This window comes from Phyllostomus hastatus, unplaced genomic scaffold (genome assembly GCF_019186645.2).
Source record: "Phyllostomus hastatus isolate PE091 unplaced genomic scaffold, TTU_PhHast_1.1 phas_contig_86, whole genome shotgun sequence".
Taxonomy (NCBI): Eukaryota; Metazoa; Chordata; class Mammalia; order Chiroptera; family Phyllostomidae; genus Phyllostomus; species Phyllostomus hastatus.
Genome location: NW_025333977.1, coordinates 68651503 through 68671727, shown reverse-complemented (window position 1 = coordinate 68671727; position 20225 = coordinate 68651503). Strand labels below are relative to the sequence as shown.

General features: G+C 36.5%; 1 protein-coding gene across 2 annotated transcripts in view; it reads left to right on the top strand.

Moving 5' to 3' along the window:
* The window catches only part of ADGRG7 (adhesion G protein-coupled receptor G7), a 63940-nt gene extending 47653 nt beyond the window's left edge, over positions 1-16287 (top strand). For both annotated transcript variants that reach the window (XM_045851985.1, XM_045851986.1), the window contains exons 13-16: positions 1162-1255; positions 7113-7268; positions 10656-10812; positions 15551-16287. In XM_045851985.1, the coding sequence (XP_045707941.1) occupies positions 1162-1255; positions 7113-7268; positions 10656-10812; positions 15551-15814 (671 nt within the window). In that variant the 3' untranslated portion in view covers positions 15815-16287. The remainder of the gene's footprint in view (positions 1-1161; positions 1256-7112; positions 7269-10655; positions 10813-15550) is intronic.
* Positions 16288-20225: the final 3938 nt, after the last annotated feature.

The window sequence follows — 20225 nt, the reverse complement described above, 5'->3', positions numbered from 1 at the left end:
ATTGGCATTTATGTTCTCCCATATAGTGGGTTCCCTTTTACATTTTGATGATGGTTTCTTTAGCTGTGCAGAAGCTTTTTAATTTGCAATAGTCTCATTTGTTAGTTTTTTCCTTTGATTCCCTTGCCCTAAAAGATATATCAGCAAAAATACTGCTACGTGAGATATCTGAAATTTTACTGTTTTCCTCTAGGATTGTTATGTTATCATGACTTATACTTAAGTCTTTTATCCATTTTGAGTTTATTCTGGCATATGGTGTAAGTTGGTAGTCCAGTTTCATTTTTCTGCATATATTTGTCCAATTTTCTCAACACCATTTATTGAAGAGCATTGTATGCTCTTGCTTCCTTTGTCAAATATTAATTGATCATAAAGGTGTGGATTTATTTCTGGGCTCTATTCTGTCCATTAATCTATATGTCTGTTCTTATGCCAGTATCAGACTATTTTGATTACAGGGACCTTGTAATATAGTTTGATATAAGGTACTGTGATTCTTCCAACTTTGTTCTTCTTTCTCAAGATTGCTGAGGCTATTCAGGGTCTTTTTGGTTCCATATAAATTTTTGGAATATTTGTTTTAGATCCATGAAATATGCCATTGGCATTTTAATAGGAATTGCACTGAATCTATAAATTGCTTAGGGTTGTATGGACATTTTGATGATATTAATTCCTCCAATCTATGAACACAGTATATGCTTCCACTTATTTGTATCTTCTTGATAGTCTTATAGTTTTCCAAGTACATGACTTTTACCTCCATGGTTAAATTTATTCCTAGGTACCTTATTTTTTTTGTTGCAACAGTAAATGGGATTGTTTTCTTAGTTTCTCTTTCTGATATAGTTCATTATGGGTATATAAAAATGCTATCAATTTCTCAGTATTGATTTTGTACCCCAACTTTGCCACTTCTAGCCACATCAATACCCAACTTGAAAAGAAATGCTATAATAAAGACAACTAGAGCAACTCTTTAAGAAAAATAATTTGAAAACTGTTAACCTAAATCTCAAGGATCATTTAGTATGTTGTCCATAGTGGAAAGAATGATACATTCTGAAAAGGGTCAGTTGTATAATTCATTCATGGTCTTTTATAATTAATCCTTGTCTTGGGTAAATTATTAATTGAATGCCTCTCTTTATCATCTAGGAGTCCCGGCTATTGTGGTGGCGGTGACAGTGGGAATCATTTTTTCTCAGAATTCGGCCTCAGAGTGGCAATTAAAATACCGGCAAGAAGCAATGTGAGTTTAGCAGGGATGGGTGGGGAGGGGCGAGGTGGGGTGAAAATGGAGACAATTGTACTGGAACAACAACAATAAAAAAAAAGATTTCCCTTTACAATTAAAAAAAGTAAGCTTACATTTTTTAATGTCCATTTTTTATATGACTTTAAGTATTCAGTGATGTTGAGTCCAAGTGTCACTGTACATAGGCATCTCACTTTATAATTGTCATATTCCAAGTGGGTGTTTCAGATTTTCAAAGAACACTTACATTTTAAATATGGTGACATGAAAATTTCCTATGATAAATCCTTTGGTAAAGCAAGTATTTACCTTCTAAATTTATAAATTTGAACTTTCTTTTGTTAAATTGAATTTTTATTAAGTCTGAAAAATTATAGGGCGAAGTTGGTGTAATCTTTAGTAATGGTTTTTCTTAGTTTTCTCATCTAGTAATTAGAATAACAATGATAGTAATACCTGCTCAGGGGTACTGTGAGGGGTCAAACAAATGTGAAAATGTTCCATATCTTGAAGAGCACTATCCATGCTTATGAGCCAATTCTCTGTTTATGTGATTATAATGAAGGTTCCATGATGATTTACTACACATAACACATTCTCCCTGTGACTCAAGCCTGAATAACTAACTGTTAATAATGGAAGCACCTGACTGTATGGTGTTTGCTTTTTATGTGGGGAGGAAGAGAAGAGAGCTGAGCTAAACTTTTTACATGTATTTCTGCTATTGAATGACAACTGCTATTTAATTGACCCTCCCTTCTCATTTTATAATCCAACCATTGTAGTCCCCAGATTCCACCTTAAGACTCAGACCAACTCAAGTGAAAAGAAAACTCTTGGAAATGTGCAAGTACCCCCAAGGGAAAGCTGTGGTGTCAGGGTGCTTACCTACTTCCAGGGCTAACCATGCCCAGCTGTAGAATAGGAGACTATGTGTCTGATTTGATTTCAGAAGCCAAATACTTCAGGCACCATTTTCTCTGTTTCATCAGGGTTAAGTGTCTCTTAGTGAGTTTTAAATTTTGAATTTTACAGTTAGAGATCGTGACAAGATGCATGTATCTCGTGGGAGAGGTAATTCAGTTCAAATCACATTTTTAATTTTCTACCTAAAACCAGGCACAGGGCTAGACTTGCTCCTATAAAAGCCTTTAGGAGAAAGACACCTACTTTCTTAAAATTATTCATACTTAGCTGTAAATAATTAAGAGCAGATTCTTTCCTGAGTACAATATTAGATGTTAGGGAAGACACTAGGTGACTGGTAACAGAGGCTGGGAAGAGAGGAAAGGATATGTAATATCTGCCTCCTGTTGAGCCCTTATCCCCCATGTTCCACCGTCTACACAGGCATCAGAGGTCACATTCCTTCAGGATTTATTTAGAGGAGGGACTTTTTGGTTTTCCTCAGTTATCCTCCCAGTAGTTGAGCTTCAACATCTCATGCCCTCCCCCACTGCTCCCCACTCCGCCAGTGATACCTGAAACCCCTGACCCAGTTCCCCTGATGAACTGCTCTCTTTGACAGAAGGACCTAACTAATGGGGTAGGTGTAGCACAGGCCATGTTCCTCCTTCCAGCTCTGTCCCCCAGTTCTCTGCACCATGATCATATAAGCTGCTTCCAGACTTTTCTGGAGGGTTGGGGTAATCATGAGAAATTATAATACATTGGAGGTGAAGATTATTTGATTACATGCTGTGTGTGCTAAAGTTCTCTTCACGGTGTGCTTCATGGCAAAATCACCAAGGAGTTAAACTCTTCATCTGTGGTCCACTTATGATGCTCTCCAGATCTCAGGTCCATAGCTTTTTGTCAGTTCAACCTTGACCATGTGACTCTCCAATCTCAACTCTAGAAATCTTGTTCTGTGCCTACAAGGGTTAGTTTCACAGTAGGATCATTCTTTCTCCTCAGCAGTCTATTTATCATAGTCCAAGTTATTAAATTAAGGATAACAAAGGGAGAGGCTGTTGTGAGAACAAATTCAGCGTGATTTCTCTCCAAGTACTATAAAGGACAGAGGGGTTTAGGAGGAGGGCCCTCCTAGGGCACACTTCCTAATGACCATGGGTATCCACGCCTATTCCCCTTCTAGGTTACCCCCCCAGTGTTAGGTAATTGAGGAATCTGACAACATTTGTACACACACACACACGTCTATTGTGCAAACAGTAATCTCAGAAATTTTATCACCTAAAGTTTAAACAACTCAAGACATACAGATATGGATAAATACTTGTCTGTTTGTTTCATAATCTGGAAGTCTCCTTTATCCAGTAGAGCTGGATTATTCCTTTTCTTTCTTGATATTTTCCTCTCTTTTTAAACTGTGTTTCTTTAGGCTGTCTGGCAAAGAAATGTATTCATCTTTTTCATTTAAGACTTTTGGTGGCCACTTTCTTAGTTACTAAAGAAGTTTCTTGAGATTTGAAAGTACTTTTCCTCAAGATTTCATTAAATTCTTAGCCAAGTGCCCTCATTTCTTCTGTGTAGGGAAACGTGAGATGGAGGACAGACGAGTTGTTCTCCAGTTACAGATGAAAGGAAAGGGAAAACAGAAGTCCTGAAGATAAACTTGTTCACTCTCACTGTTTTATTTAAGGATGGGCCTAGTCTATGTATCAATGGGTTGGAGACACTCCTTTTCACTTTTTAATTCACTGTAGAGACTTGAACATCATTACAGTTTTCTTGAAGATCATTCAGATTAGAAATATGATTTGTCATAATTTAAACTAAAACAACAGTCCAAAGCAAAACAGTTTAGAAATCCTTTAACTTTTGTATAACAATGTTTTACTTATAGGGGAAGGAAAACATACATTAATTGAATGTCAAATATATTCCAGGCCTTCTCACATCAATACCCAAGTGCCTACTTGACACCTCCAGTTGGCTGTCTGATAAGACTTCTCCTGGTCGTCCCTCCCAAACCTGCCCTTCCCATCATCTTCTGCATCTTAGTTAATGGTAATTCCATTCTTCCAGGCACTGAGGCCAGAGTTTGGAGTCATCCTTAATTCTCCTATATCTCACATCCAACCTACCAATAAAATAAATCATCTTGCTTTACTTATAAATATGAGGTCTGCTTAGAAAGTATCCAGCCATGTATTATGAAAAATAGAGACATTTATTGAAGATTACAAGATATAAGAAACATTGTACATAGGACAATGACATCTGTTCCTTTCAAAGCAGGCACCTTGGGACCTCACACAGTTCTCCCAATTGCCATCAGCTACCCTGTTGTATTTTCCTGAATCTTATTGATGGTCTTAAATCTCTTCCCTTTCAAAGGTGATTTTAGTTTTGGGAAAAGCTAGAAGTTGCAGGGTGTCAAATCTGGGCTGTAGGGGGTTGAGTCACTTGGGTGATTTGATGTTTTGCCAAAGAACTCTGCACGGGACATGATGCACGAGTGGGCACATTGTCATGATGAAGCTGCCTATCACCAGTTGCTCATAGCTGTGGCCCTCTGAATCATCCAAATAGTTTTCATGGAGGAATGTTCAAGCTTAATATAAAATTTGATACAGATTTATTGTTCTACTTGCTTAGTCATTTTGAATGCAATGGCCACACAATACACATGATCAGTCAATGGCATCTACTGCCCCCACTGACTAGTACAGTGTAGTCATCATTGTTCACGCACATGCATTTCAGTCCACTCTCCTTGGCTGCTAGGTTACACTGATGTCACGTAAACCATTTTTGTTATATTAACAATGGTTGGACTTTTTCCCGACAGACCTGGTTTATCTGTAACTAGACTATATTTTTTCCTTTTTATAAATTGAATTTATTGGTTAATAAAATTATATAGGTTTCAGGTATACAATTCTGTAATACATCAGTTCATTGCATCATATGTTTAATATCCCAAGTCAAGTGTCTTTCTATCACCATTTGTCCTCCTTTACCCTCTTCTACCTCCCTCTGCCCTCTTCCCTTTGGGTATCACCATGCTGTTGTCTGCGTCTATGTGTTTTGTTTTGTTTTGCTTAATCCTTTTACCTTTTTCTCCCAGTCCCACACACCCCCTCACTTCTGACAGCTGTCAGTGTGTTCTCTATCTATGAGTCTATTTCTATTTCGTTTGTTAGTTTATTTCGTTCATTAGATTCCACATATTAGTGAAATCATATGGTACTTGTCTTTCTCTCATTGTCTCATTTAGCATAATGCTCTCCAGGTTCATCCATGCTATCGCAAAGGGTAAGAGTTCCTTCTTTTTTATGGACAAGTATTATCTATTGTGTAACTGTACCACAGCTTTTTTATACACTCATATACTGATGGACACTTGGGATGCTTTCAGATCTTGGCAATTGTAAATAACACTACAATGAACATAGGGGTGCTTATGTTCTTTTGAATTAGTTGGAACCAGACTATTTCTTAACATCTCTTCCCCTGGTCCAAACCACTAGATTATTGCAGTTAACTCCTAGTGGATTTCCTACTGTTGCATGCATGCATTTTCTCTTATCTTTGCATGCAGCTAGAGTAATTCTTTTAAAACTCAACACATTATATCAGGTTTCTCTTTCTTGCTGAGAGTGCATACAGTCATCTATAAAGCCCTGACATAATTTACATCTTTTCACTAATCCCATCTACCTCCTTTGTTCTAGCCACTCTGGCCTCTTTGCTGTTCCATAAGCTCTCAACTCAGGTCCTTTACACTTGCTGTTTCCCATGCCTGGAGTCCCCTTCACCCTCATCTACTTCAAACCTTTTCTTAACTATTATTTTTCCCCCATAAGGCTTTTCCTGACCACTGTACTAAAATAGACTCTCCTCCCCACCCCCACACAGTAATACGTACCTGTATTACCTGCTTTATTTTTCTCTACAGCACTTGGCACCATCTGAATTGTATGTACTTCATTTATTTGTTAGTTTTACCTGTTTCTCTGTGATAGAATAAATTCACTAAAGAAGGGATTTTGTTTTTTGTTCACTGCTAATATTTTGGTATCTGGAATGGTGTCTGGCACATAGCATACTCTGTAATATTTATTAAATGAATTAATTAATTCTTACCATAATGCCAGGAGATTATTATCACACCTCACCAATGAGAAGGATACACCACCAAACCACCACCAAAAAGAGCAACAACAAAACAAAAATTGAGGCAATGAGGTTAAATAACTACTCAAACACTTTAAAACATTAAACCTTTTAAAATGCCAATTAAGACAAGGTTTTAAATGATCTATGGTATAACAAAATAATGGAATAATATGTAGCTTTGAAAAGTAATGAAGGCAATCATTTTATATTCTGGCAAGGAATGATCTCGGAGGTATGTTGCTAAGTAAGCCAAAGAAGTATCATATGCTATCATTTGTTTGAACATCAGGGGAAAAACACACATTTGCTGGTGTATCCACAGCCTAAATCTGGGAGAATGCACAAGAAACATTGATTCCCACTGGAGACAGACACTAGGTGACTATGGATAATTGTCAGAGGTGGCTTGTCTCTCTATGAATGTTTGCACCATTTAAATTTTGAGCCATCTAGATGTGCTACATATTCAAAAATAAAACAAAAGAGACACCTAGTAAGCGAAAAGAAAGTGACATTTAAATTTGGGACTGCCTGCCTCAAAAGCCCATTTTCTCTCCACTAGCCAATACTGTTTCACAGAGGAATACAGCAGAACCAATACGTTTCCTTTTTCTAGTAGGTTGAATTCTTGCACGTCGTCTCAAATATATAGGTTGCAAAGGGATATTCTCTTTCAGGGGAATGAATGTCAACAATGATAACAATAAGGAGAAATGTGTATACCTTTCTTGGTTTTCTGAAATAATTCCTTTTCTCTCCACAGTTGCTGGCTGGCAGTTTTGGATGACAATGATTTTATAAGAAGTCCATTGTTGTGGTCACTCATTCTACCTGTGACCATTATCCTCATCATCAATGTTGTTATATTTATTGTCATTACAGTCAAAGTGCTGTGGAAGAATAACCAGAATCTGACAAGGTAAGATTCCCAGTGAATGGGAAGCTCCAGACACGACTCGTTGAGCACACGATAAGTGCCGTAATACATCCACACTTCCCAGAGGAGTTCCAGACTCTGGGACAATGGAGGGGCATCCGGTTTGCAGAACAGACTTCTCTCTTAAATTTTGTCTCAGAAAGTGGATCTTCCCATTTTCCATCATTAGCAACGTGTGTGGGTCTGCTGCGTCGCATAGCACACAGCTGTGCTGTATGAGCCCAGCTAAAAAACTCATCCCAAATTTCTCCCAAACACTCAATAAATCAGACTTGAATAAAGAAATGATAGGGTTGTGCCTGTGTTTGGAAAGCCATTCTATGGCTATTGTTTATTAAGATTGTATTTTGTGCTAAGCATTGTGCTTAATATTTTACATGAATTATCTAATTTACCTCAACCTGGAAGGGCAGGCACTCTTTCTTTTTCTCTCTGTTTTATAAGTAAATAAACTTGAAAGTGGTGACATTAAGTAACTCACACAGTCAGTAAGTGGTGGAACCAAGACACAAACATTACCCAACTTCAGAGCCTGAATTTTGAAAAAATAATACAATATTTCTTCAAATCAGAAAATCTCTGCTTATATAAAATTAAAGCAAATCCCCCAATAAAAGGATTATGCATCCTTAAGAATAAGCATTTCAGAGGTATTTATCTTAAGCTCTTTATGTTATCCTGTTCTTTAGTCTTGGTATTTATTTTGTGTTTGTTTTAAAACAGGAAATATAAATGGACATTTTCCAATTTTACCCATTTATCTTTCTCCTCCCTGGATGGACTTCTCAGTCTATTCCCAGACCTTTTGTTCAGTCCCAGCCCATTCCCTCCTCTTCTTCCTCTTCCACTTGGGTGGCCTTCACTGAGGTCTTTATCTCATGAAACTCCATCATTCAGTAGTTCATTTTTCATTTATTGTTTCATGCATGTCAAATTTTGCTCCTCGAGTTGATTATACAAGTTAATAACACACAAATTAATTACTCTGTGAAATCTAGGATTGTGTGTTATCTTTGTTTTTCCTCACAGAGATGATTACTGAAGGAAATTTTGTAAATATGATATTAAGCAATTACTTGATTTTTTTAACACCAAGAATACTGAAGTGCTTTTGTTAGTCTTATAATATCTAGTTACACTTATGTTATATTATTATTGGAATTTTATTGAAACAATCTTTGCTGCATTATATAGGTATAGCATATTTTACCTACATGCTATAGGTATTTTAAGTAGATATATAATGAAAGCTATTAGAACATGTAAAATCTAGACTGCAAGGGTTGATGAATTTAAGAGCCAATAAATTGGTTAACAATTTTACTTTGTTGTTTCAATAATGATATTATTAAGCTATCTTTTTAGAGCTCCTTTGCATCTTTGGTATTTGCCTTAAAACTTTGCATTATTCTGAAATAAAATAACATTGTTTATAAAAAGAAAGAAATAGGGTTGTGAATAGAAGCTGTATTTTCATTTTATAAACTAATAGCTATAGGCTGTGTTTTACATGTGTTGCTTGAATCACATAATGGCCTTATATTTTTTAATTACTTGTGAACATATAATAATAGGGAATTTCACTTAAAATATATTTTTTCTTTTTTTTTTAATCTTTTTTTTTAATATTTTACTTATTTATTTATTTTTTAGAGAGGGAAGGGAGGGAGATAGAGAAACATCAATGTGCGGTTGCTGGGGGTTATGGCCTGCAACCCAGGAATGTACCCTGGCTGGGAATCGAACCTGGGACACTTTGGTTCCCAGCCCGTGCTCAATCCACTGAGCTACGCCAGCCAGGGCTATATATTTTTTTCTTGAAAAAAAAAAAAAAAAGACAAACACTAAGCCCACATTCCCTGCAGATGAGGCACATACTCTCCGGTTTATCAGTTTTCATGTGGACTGCTTCTCTCCTTCATATATCCTTTCTGACCTCAATAAGCATTGCAATGTATATTTATATGTATATATATATAGTATGGTTTCACTTGGAGAGAGAAAAAACAGAAACTATTAAATATGTATACCTTCCCCCCCAACCTCCCACAGTACAAACTGGATAAAACACAGTGCTAATGAGGCTATGAATTCAGTTTTAATTTTGTAAGACTCTACTTAGCCCAAGTAACTTACTGTAAGCACATCTGTGAGCTTTGCGGGTTACCAAATGAATTCACTTGGTATTAGTAGATGAGTGAAAATTACTATCATCAGTGGGAATATAATCTTAAATATGTGATTTACTGATCAAGAGTAATATAATTTTTCCTATATGAATGATAGTCCATTAGAGGGGAAATATAGAGAAATATTATCAGTGATAATCATTCAAACCTATGTTGTATTAGAAATGCAGAAAGATCTCAGTGAAGTCTTCTCAGACTAATTGCAAATTAGGTTATATTTTTCTTATACAAAACTATCATTTTGGCCTCAGGCATCAACCAGATTTGTCTTTGTAAATTTTGGCTGAGAGCACATGGCTCTTAAATTAGTTTAGTTACTATAAAAAACAGGTTATAATTTAATTGTTTCACAAGTTATCTTTCATGTATCAGTTAGCTTTCACGGATAACAAACCACCCCATGGCTTAGAATGACAAGTATTTATTGTTTGTCATAAGTTTGAGTGTTGGTTGGGTAGTTACCCTGGTTTTGGCTGGCTCAAATGTGGATGGATGATCTAGGATGAGTCACTTTCATGCCTGTAGCTAGTGGCTGGTTGGTCTTGAGTGGTGGCTGATCAGTGGGAAAACTCATCTCTGTTCCATGTGCTCTCTCATCCTGCATTAAACTAGTCCAGGCTTCGTAATGCAGTGGTCTCGGGGTTCCAAAGAGCAGTAAGAGAAGGCACACTCTAATAAAAAAATGCTTTCAAACCTCTGCTTGTAGAACAGTTGCTGATGTCTTACTAGTCAAAGTGAGATATTTGTAATTGTCTCACTATCAAGGGAAGAAGATAACTCTGTACTTTAATAACCTTTCATTCCCATATCAGCCTACATCATGGGAAGGTTCCAGGTGCTCCCCAAATGATTTCTCACTAGCTAATCCAGTAGTAATAATCACTAAAATAAAATTCTCTTCCAAAGAAATAATTGATTCTTTGTGAAATTTGCCTGTAAGTATTGAAGGAACTGCTTATGCCTGATACAGGTATCACTGTATTTCTTAATAAAGTTTACTAAATCAGATTGTGTCCAGCAGGACATAGGTCTAACATCATTTTTCCACCAGAGGCATAATATCGTTAAATGAACAGTATATATGGGCAGCTGAATATATATTCTAAATAGTAGGGTAACAATGGCATTAATAAGGAAAAAACTGAATGAACATCGTTTTTTTTTTCTTTCTCTTATCTAGCACAAAAAAGTTTTCATCACTAAAGAAGATTCTTAGTACATTATCTATTGCAGTCGTTTTTGGAGTCACCTGGATTCTGGCATTCTTTATGCTCACTGATAATGAAGACATCAGGATCATCTTCAGCTACATATTCTGCCTTTTGAACACTACACAGGTACGGATTAGTCTGAAAGTAGCAGACCCTGGATCAAAGTTTTCTCCTTTTAAAACTTCCTGAAGGTCATTGCTTTGTACCTTCAGGAGATTCTATTTTAATCCTTTGAGGGAAGTCAAAGGAAAGATCTTTATGACTTACCTAATATGTTCTTTCCTGTGCTGAAGTGCCATAGAATACATTGCAGTAAGGCTGCATCATATTAGTCCCTCCTCTCTGTGCAGAAGAGACTTTGTCAGGCAAATAGTTTGGGAAACACTCCTTTTCCTTTTCTCCCACAGAGCATGTTCACAGCAGCTCCTCACTGTGGTTGTACCGACAATGTTACAGTTATTGCTGGAAACTGGATCCATGTGGGGTGGGCTGAATTTTCTCTTTCTCTTTTAAAAATTTTATAAGATTATGATATTTTCTTTAAAAAATTTATTGAGGAATCAATGGAAATATTTGACAAATATAATCATATATTAAGTGTACAATGTCATGATTTGATATACTTATACATTGTAGAATAATCACCAAGATTATTAACATAATTAACAATCCACATCACACAGTTAACCTTATTTTTTAATTTTCATTGTTCAATTACAGTTCTCTGCATTTTGCTCAGATTACTCTCCTCCACCCTACCCTGCCCCACTTTCCACATTCAGTCCTCCCCGCCCAGCATTGTCTTCATCCAGGGGCCCTTTGTGCATGCTCCTTGCATAGTTAACTTTTTTGAGTCTGTGGTGAGAATGCTTAACTATTCAGCAGCTTTCAAATGTACAATATCATATGATTAATTAGAGTCACCGTGCTTTACATCAGACCCTCAGAACTTACTCTTTTTATAACTGAAAATTTGTACTCTTTGACCTATATTACCCCATTTCCCCCTCCCTCCAGCTCCTGGCAACTAGCATTCTATTCTTTTTTTATGAAGTTGGCTTTTTTAAAAAAAGATTCACATATAAGTGATACCATACATTATTTGTCATTCGCTGACTGACTTATTTCACTTGTCATAATGCCCTCCAGGTTCATTCATGTTGTTGCAAATGGTAGAATTTCTTTCTATTTTATGGCTGAATAGTAATCTATTATTTATATAGGTATAATAAACATATATAATATAAATTTATAAACTTATTTATAAAAATATATATATCACACTTTCTCTCTCTTTTTTTTAATCCTTACCTGAGGATAGGTCTATTGATTTTAGATCAAGGGGGGGACACACCCACACACACATACTGATGTGAGAGAAGCATTGATTTGTTGCCTCTCATACTCACCCTGACCAGGGATTGAACCCCCAACCTAGGTATGTGCAATGACCAGCGATGGAACCTGCAACCCTTTGGTGTACGAGTCAATGCTCCATCCAACTGAACCACCCAGCCAGGGCACATTTTCTTAATCATTCACCAATCAAAAGACTTTTAGGTTGTTTTCATATATTGGTTGTGGTGAATAATGCTTCAGTAATCATGGGTGTGCAGATATCCCTTCAAGATACGGATTTCATTTCCTTTGGCTATTCTTCCTTAGGTCTTCTTCAATGCTTCATTGTTTTAGGTGTAAAGGTCTTTCACTTTCTTCAGTTAAATGTACTACTGATTATGTGTCATTGTTTTTGGTGCTATTGTAAATAAAATTGTTTTCTTTGTCTTCTCGATAGTTTGTTATTAGTGTACAGAAATGCAACTGGCTTCCATGTGTTGATTTTGTATCCTGCAACTTTACTGACTTCATTTCTTTAGTTCTGACTAGTTTTTGGTGGAATCTTTTGGTTTTCCTATATATAAAATTCTACAAGAGGGCTCGTTTGATAGGAGCAGAACCTTATGAAGTATTTTTGTGTGACACAATTATACATAGGACTGAAGATGCTTTTATTCCTTGAGTCTTATCTCAAGGATATGTTTAATCATAAATCTTTTAAAGAACATTTTATTCATACTTTGTTTAAAAATTTGAAATGAAGATTTATGTATTTTTTCCTTTGGAAACCATCCTATTAACATATTGAGAACATCTACTATAAGAAACTAAACATTTAGACAAGGTATTATGGTCATCTTCTGATTTTCATTATGGCAAAAATAGTGATATAGATGACCAAAATGGTAGATTAAAGATAAAAATAATTCTGTTTGACCTCAGAGGATTTTTGTTTTTATACTTTTATACTTGTGTATTATGTAGGGGAGTAACAAAACTTTAAGATAAAACACGGATTTATTTCTGAAAGACTTACCTTGAAATCAGAATTTCTCTCCATGCTTTTTATTCTGTGCCTCATCCTGTGGTGAACATTGCCTTTTGCTCTGATGAAAAATATCACAAGGACTTTTCCATCTGGATATGGAGTCTTAACTTTCCTTTCATGAGCTGGCTGAGTGAACTATATTTCAATATAATAAAATTACCCTTCTTTGAAAGTACCCACACTACACCAGGATCATTTGTGTGTAATCTCTGAATCACTTGTATGAGGCAAGGAAAGGAGTTCACTCTTTATACTTCAGACTTCCAACCTTAAAAGCAGTTCCTAAATTCCATATTTTGTATTATTTAAAAAAATTTCCAATTGGATGTTTATTAAGATTACCTTCTGACAATATGTTTATATGTCACATATGTACTTTTTAAAGGTAATAGATTTAGTTTTCAAATTATTTTTATAAAATCTTATTTGCCTTTAATTTGTTCGTCAAAGACTGAGAAAGGTGTGTAAGATTTCTTTTTATGCTATCTTGCTACCAATTTTTCTTATAACATTTAACTATCTTTCCATAACTTAATGCTGTATTATCATGATCCTAGAAATGTATGGATGTTGTATATTTCTGGTGCATTTTACCTTTTATCAATATAACAGGTATGTCACTTTCAGTCCCATTTTGTCTTCAAATCTGATTTTCCATATGTTAATGCAGCAACTACTAATTTGTGTTTATTTGATCTTATTTAATCTAGTTTACTGGTTCTTTTATCTTTATGTTTGCTGTGTCACTGCTCTTGACATCTTGTTTTAGACCCTATGTGTTTAGATTTAAAAAATTATTTTCTCATTTATTTTCATTTTGTTGAAAAAGATAACCTTTTTAGTTATTTAGCTATCAAAACTAATATAACCTTATTTTGTCATCTTATTTTCTTTTTTCACATTTAACCATGATTTTTCCTTAGTTTATATATTGTGCTATATAAATGATGTTCTCTTTAACTTAACCTTCTCTAATAACTAGAACACCTTTATTTTGTCAATTATTATCTTTGTTCATTAAACATTACTACAATTTGTAAGATTACAGTTTTCAATTTCCAGAGTAAAACTGTATGTATTGATTCCTCCCTTTTGGGGGTAATAATATTAACACAGTTTAGCTGCCTCCTACCTCCTGGTTTTATTAGTACAATTTAAAATTTATCTTTTGGGGGAGTGTTTCTCCCCATTGTCACACCATCCCTTAATTTTTTTTGTAATAACCTTGGACTCATAAGAATTTATAAAACAGTACAGAGTTCCTATGCCCTCCACCTAGCTCTTCTACTGATGACACCCTATACAACTACAACATATGGCTAAACCAGGGAAATTGACATTGGTGCAATCCACATAGATTATTTATTTATAAGCTTTAATCCTTAAAGTGATTACTTTAATTCTAGCTTTATTAACATAACTCAAGTAAAATAGAAGTATTGTTGTTTTATAATTTCATTTGTTCCATTTCTTCTTGTACTCAAAAATTAACTTTTTACACTTAGAAGTCTTACCTCCTCAACTAAATTGTTAGTTACTCTAGTGCAAGTAACATGCTTGTATATGTTTTTTGCAGCATTTAACATCTTGTTTGATATCAGGATGGCCTATACTTCTCTATATATTTTGTGGCATAAACTGCATTGTTTGGTGATTGTCTCATTAAGTTGCTAAGAATAGTGATGACTGTGTGTAGTGGATATGTTGGTTGTTTCTGGCTTTGCTCAAATAGTACTGAGGAGGAAGTCTGATTCAAAATAGAAATCATTGGGAGAGCACTAGATAAATTTGACTTGACTGAAAATGATGAGGAGTCTGTAGAGTGCAGTGTAGAGAGTGGCTTGCCTGTATGAATTGCTAACATTGAGTTTAATGTTTGTAAGCTCCTCACCCTCCATCCCAGGTACCCTTGCCACTGCCTTTTCTGACTAACTCCCTTAAACAATGGATGTGTGTCTTCTGCTAAATTTAAAAAGATATAAGGCAGTTGTAAAAATAGTACAGGGCTCCCATGTACTCTTTGTCCAGCTTTCCCCAATGATAATACCTTGTATAACCCCAGTATATTGTCCAAATCAATAAATAGACATAGGCACAATACTGTCTACTCAACTACAGATGCTACTTAATTTGTTAAGTTTGGGGGGTTGTGAGTGATGAGAAAAGGGTGGGTGGCAGGGTGAAATAAAATCTATTCCCTGAGCCCTGGCTGGTGTGGCTCAGTGGACTGAGTGCCAGCCTGTGAACCAAAAGGTCGCTGGTTTGATTCCCTGTCAAGGCACATGCCTGGGTTGCAGGCCAGGTCCCCACTAGGGGGCATGCAAGAGACAACCACACATTGATGTTTCTCTCCCTCTCTTTCTCCCTCCCTTCTCCTCTCTCTCTGAAAATAAATAAATAAAATATTTTAAAAAAATCTATTCCCTGATTCTGTTCTCAACACTTATCTAACATTAAGCTTCTTTTTCTCTCTGCCAGGGATTGCAAATTTTTATCTTCTACACTGTCAGAACACCCATCTTCCAGAATGAAGCTTCCAAAGTGTTGAGGTCGCTGTCGTCATCTGCTGGGAGAGTGAAGATGATGTCATCAGCACCCTCAATGAGGCTGCGTGTGAGGATGTATAACATGCTCAAGGCATGGCCCACCCTAAATGAACACTTCAGGCTGCTGGATCCATCTGTGGTTACGGAGGAAACGACACTCTCTGAGAGTGACCAAACACAAGTGCCTACACAGTAAAACTGTTGCCTTCTGTGGTCCTTTTTATTCAGCTTGTGTGAGTTTTGCTTTTTCTATTTCCTTCCATTAGTAGCCAGTCCTTCCAGAATGTCACCCTCAATATATTTTGCTTAAGATTAAAAATCAGGTAAAACCTGTTGTTTATTATCATCAGGGATAATGGATCTGGTAGTTTTTCTATTATTCAACAGATTTCTTGCTCAAATGAGCTAAAGAATTCCACCAAGCCCACAGAGAGGTAGAATTCTAAGTTTTTAGATGTTTTATCACTATGTTGTACACCTGAACCTAATACATTAAATTTCAAGAAAAAGGGGGGCCACAAGTGTATACAAGTGTCATCATCTTCTCAAAAAGAGTTCAGTTGTTTGGGTAGACCACATTTCACTTATGCACTCACCCATTTATGGGCATTCGGCCATTCCCCAGTTTTGAAAACTATGAATAAAACTGATATAAACATTATTATACTATGTCTTTGTGTGGACGTGTGTTTTCTTTTGAAATACCTAGTATAATTGTTGCATCATAGGGTAAATATACATATTTAACTTGGTAAGTAACTGCTGAACAGTTTTTCAATGTGGTTGTACCATTTTATACTACCAACAGCAACATACAAACTTTGGAATTAGTTTTTAAAGTCCTGACTTGTGAATAATTTCAAAATGTAGGTTATACATCCCTTTTTCAAGATACTGATCATGTTTCTAAAAACAATCCCACTTAATAGATCTTTTGTTTTAGACAAAGAAGAGGGAAAAATAAAAGCAGAGTGGTATGATCTAATGCTCCTATCTCTTTTGAACTATATTTCCCAGGGAACTATAGTCCAATTTTTATCTTCTTTCAGTAGAGCTTTGTTACACGTGGAAGTATCACATTGATAACTTGCTGAACTTTGATAAAAGCTGCTATGAAACTGTGATATAACAGCTGAGACCTTCTGAACCTTTGCACTGACAAAAAAAAATGTATTTTTTCCAGTCACAGTACTTGCCGAGCCATTGCAGATTAGGAAGCATTCAGGATGGGGAATTGTGGACCTAACTATAAGTTATGTGACTTGAGGCAAGACACTGGCATCTCTGGGCATAAGCCTGAGGCTCTACCTTTGTAAGGGCATGGGTGAGACTAGATGAACTCTAAATTCCTTACCAGCTCTAAACTTCTGTGACTCTAACTGCAGGCTTAAATTATTTTAAAATGATCTTAAAATCCTTTTCCCACCTAAGTATTACATGTGTATATTTTTCTTAAAAAGAAAAAAAAATAAAAAGAACACTCCAGATAGAGCCAAAGTTCCCTTTGACTATTTTCTACCAAACCCAGGCCCTTCCTCTCCCCTTCCTTCCAATTCTCTCTCCACAGTTAACCACCATAATAAGTTTGGTGTGTATCTTTCCATATTTCAAGAAATAGGTATACACAGAATTATATGCCCATAGAAATTTACTCATGTGTGCCTTTTTCTTCTCTTTTCTTTCCTAAATAAATGATATACAGAACTAATTCAGTTGACTCCAAGACCACTTCAAGGTTCAATAATTCAGTAAGAGAACTTAGAGGATTCAGCACAGTTGTATTCTCTGTGCTGCAAAACAACATAAAACAAAATTAGCAAAGGAAAAAGGTCATAGGCATGGATAAAAGGCTGGAGAAAACCAGGCTCAGGTTTCTGAAAGTCCCAGTACAGTCACACAGGATGTGCTTCGCTCCTCCAGCAATGAACTGTGACTGCGCGCCTGAAATGCTGTCTGCCGGGGATGCTCATAAGAAACTCAGTGCCCAGGTGTTTCATTTGGGGCTGCTCACAAAGACACCCTCTGCCTGGCATATACCAAAATTCCAGAAGGCAACCAGGTGTGCAGCATCAAACACATTATTTATACAAAAAGTTTAGGCACAATGCAACATTGTTATCAAAGAATATTGGGAAAGCTTCCAAAATTCTATTTCCTGGACATGAGTTGTGGGCCAGCCTTCTAAACTGGTCTAAGTATTGCAGTTTCAGGCTGCTATGTTAACTCTTTTCTGCACAGTAACAAAACTTTCTGAAACTTGCTTTTTTCACTCAATAAAATGTTTTTGAGATCTAATTACATGTGTATGAGCATATGTTTTTAATTACGCTATAGTCTTTTACTTGAAAATAATACATTAATGAGCATCTATCTGTGTTCTCAAGTTCAAGTGTTACCACAGGAATAGAGTTGCTGAATCATATAGGGTTGGACATTTTAGATATTGATAAGTATTACCATACACCCTTTAGATTTCTATCAATTTATGCCCACCACAAAAAAGTATGTCAATTTTGCCATAGCCTTTTCCATAAAGTATTATGAAACTTTTTGATTTTTATCAAACTAGTATGTGAAAATGACATGTTGTGGTTTTACTTTACATCTTTGCTTATGAGTGAGTTTTTCTTCAAGGAAATGGCTTCCTGAGTATGCCTTGTTTAATTATGCATCTCCACGGCAGGACAAAAGCAGGATCATCAGCATAAATGTTAGATTAGAGATTTGAAAGCCTCCAAGTACCAGAGGCTGATTTGACATGTATGATTTCTAGAATCTGACATTCAGGTTTCCTAAAAGAGCAGAAAAAAGCTACTCTTTTTTTTTTAATATTTACTCATTTATTCATAGCTAGTGTATTTTTAAAATTTTATTTTTCAATTATGGTTGACATTTCATATTATTTTGTATTAGTTTCAGGTGTACAGCATATTGCTTAGACAATTACATAATTTAAAAAGTGATCCCTCTGATACTTGAAATACTCACTTGGCACCATGCTAAGTTGTTACAATGTTATCAACTACATTCCCTATGCTATTCTTTACATCCCCATAACTATTTTGTAACTACCAATTAGTACTTCTTAATCCTTTGATCTTTTTCACCCAGCCCCAAAATCCCCCTCCCTTCTGGCAACCAAGAGTATGTTGATTAAGTTACTCTTAATCAAATGAAAAGTTGTGAGATGTCCTTGTACATCTTGTGGCTTAGTCTTTCAAGAGTGCACAGAGGACACAGCACTGGTTCTGGGAAACATAAATGAGAAAAGGCAAACAATTTCAAATTACCCAGAGATAAAATCCTATACTTTTGGTGAAGCAGGATAGTAAGAAGCTAGGGAAATTCTTTGACAAGTGACATAAGGGGAACTGAGACAAAACAATTAAACAGGCCAAACAATTTGAGCAATTCAGTCAGCTAGTGAATCACAAGGTTTTATCTTTCCTAACCAAGGACACCTAGGAGCAAATGGTTTACACAATCCAGTATGTCCCAGGGAAGACTGGCCCCAGTCCTGGTCCCTCTGCAATGATGTTCTATGGAAATAAAACTAACCTAGCCAAAGAACATGTATGAATGACCCATGGACATGGACAACAGTGTGGGGATTGACTGTGCGAGCAGGGGGCAGGCTGGGCGGAGGAGAGGAAAGCAGCGAAAAACTGGGACACATGTAATAGAGCAATAAAATATTTAATACAAATAAAAAATTAAAAAACTAACCAATGACCCTATATGCATATTTTGATGAATCAACATATCAAAGGACATGCTTTGAAACCTAAAGGATATTCTGTTAAGACCCTTCCCTGAGACAGCCCCTAGGATTTCCACAGGCCAAAGAAAGATAAAAAGCCTCAAGACAAAGGACACATGCCGTGCTTTCTTCGTGCTCTCACTGGAGCACGCCCACACCTGTATCTCTGCTTTCTCCTAAACTCTAAGGGATCCCATGAGACTTGCAGTTGAGAGCACCCCCTTGGGAAGGGGTCATGTTATATAGTCTTTCTCATAAGTCAGCTGGCGACTGCTTGGCGAACTGCCTACAGAGCAACCTGGCACCTAGGAATAGACAATAGTAACACCAGCTAACTATACTATTCACTCAGCTTTTATAGAATGTAGGTTCACTCAAGGCAGAACATCAACATGCTTTAATATCCTACTCACGCTCTAACAATCTAGGAGGAACACACAGCAGTCAATGGGGGGTAACGAACCCAAGTCTCAGCCAGCGGGTCCGGGGGACAGTACAGTGGGAGCCAGGAGAACAATGGGCAGTGGCAGCTCATCCTGGGCTTACTCTTCGACCCTATCTCCAGGGCCCCCTTTTCTCTGACTTTCCAGTGAGCTACCGCAGTGCCACCTTGACTCACTTCTGTCACAGTGACTTTTAGTTCTCAGTGAGACAAAGCAGCCCTGCCTAGGCTCTCTCCTGCCGCTCCTTCTACCTTAAGCCCTTCCTTTGTTTCATTGTCCCCAGCTTTAATAAGCAGACTCTCAAAATCACCTGGACACATGTTGTGAAATCTTCCCTGGGCAAAGACCAGAACCTGCACACCATTGGCTCTCCCAAGGCAGAACAGCTCCTGCCCAGATCCTGC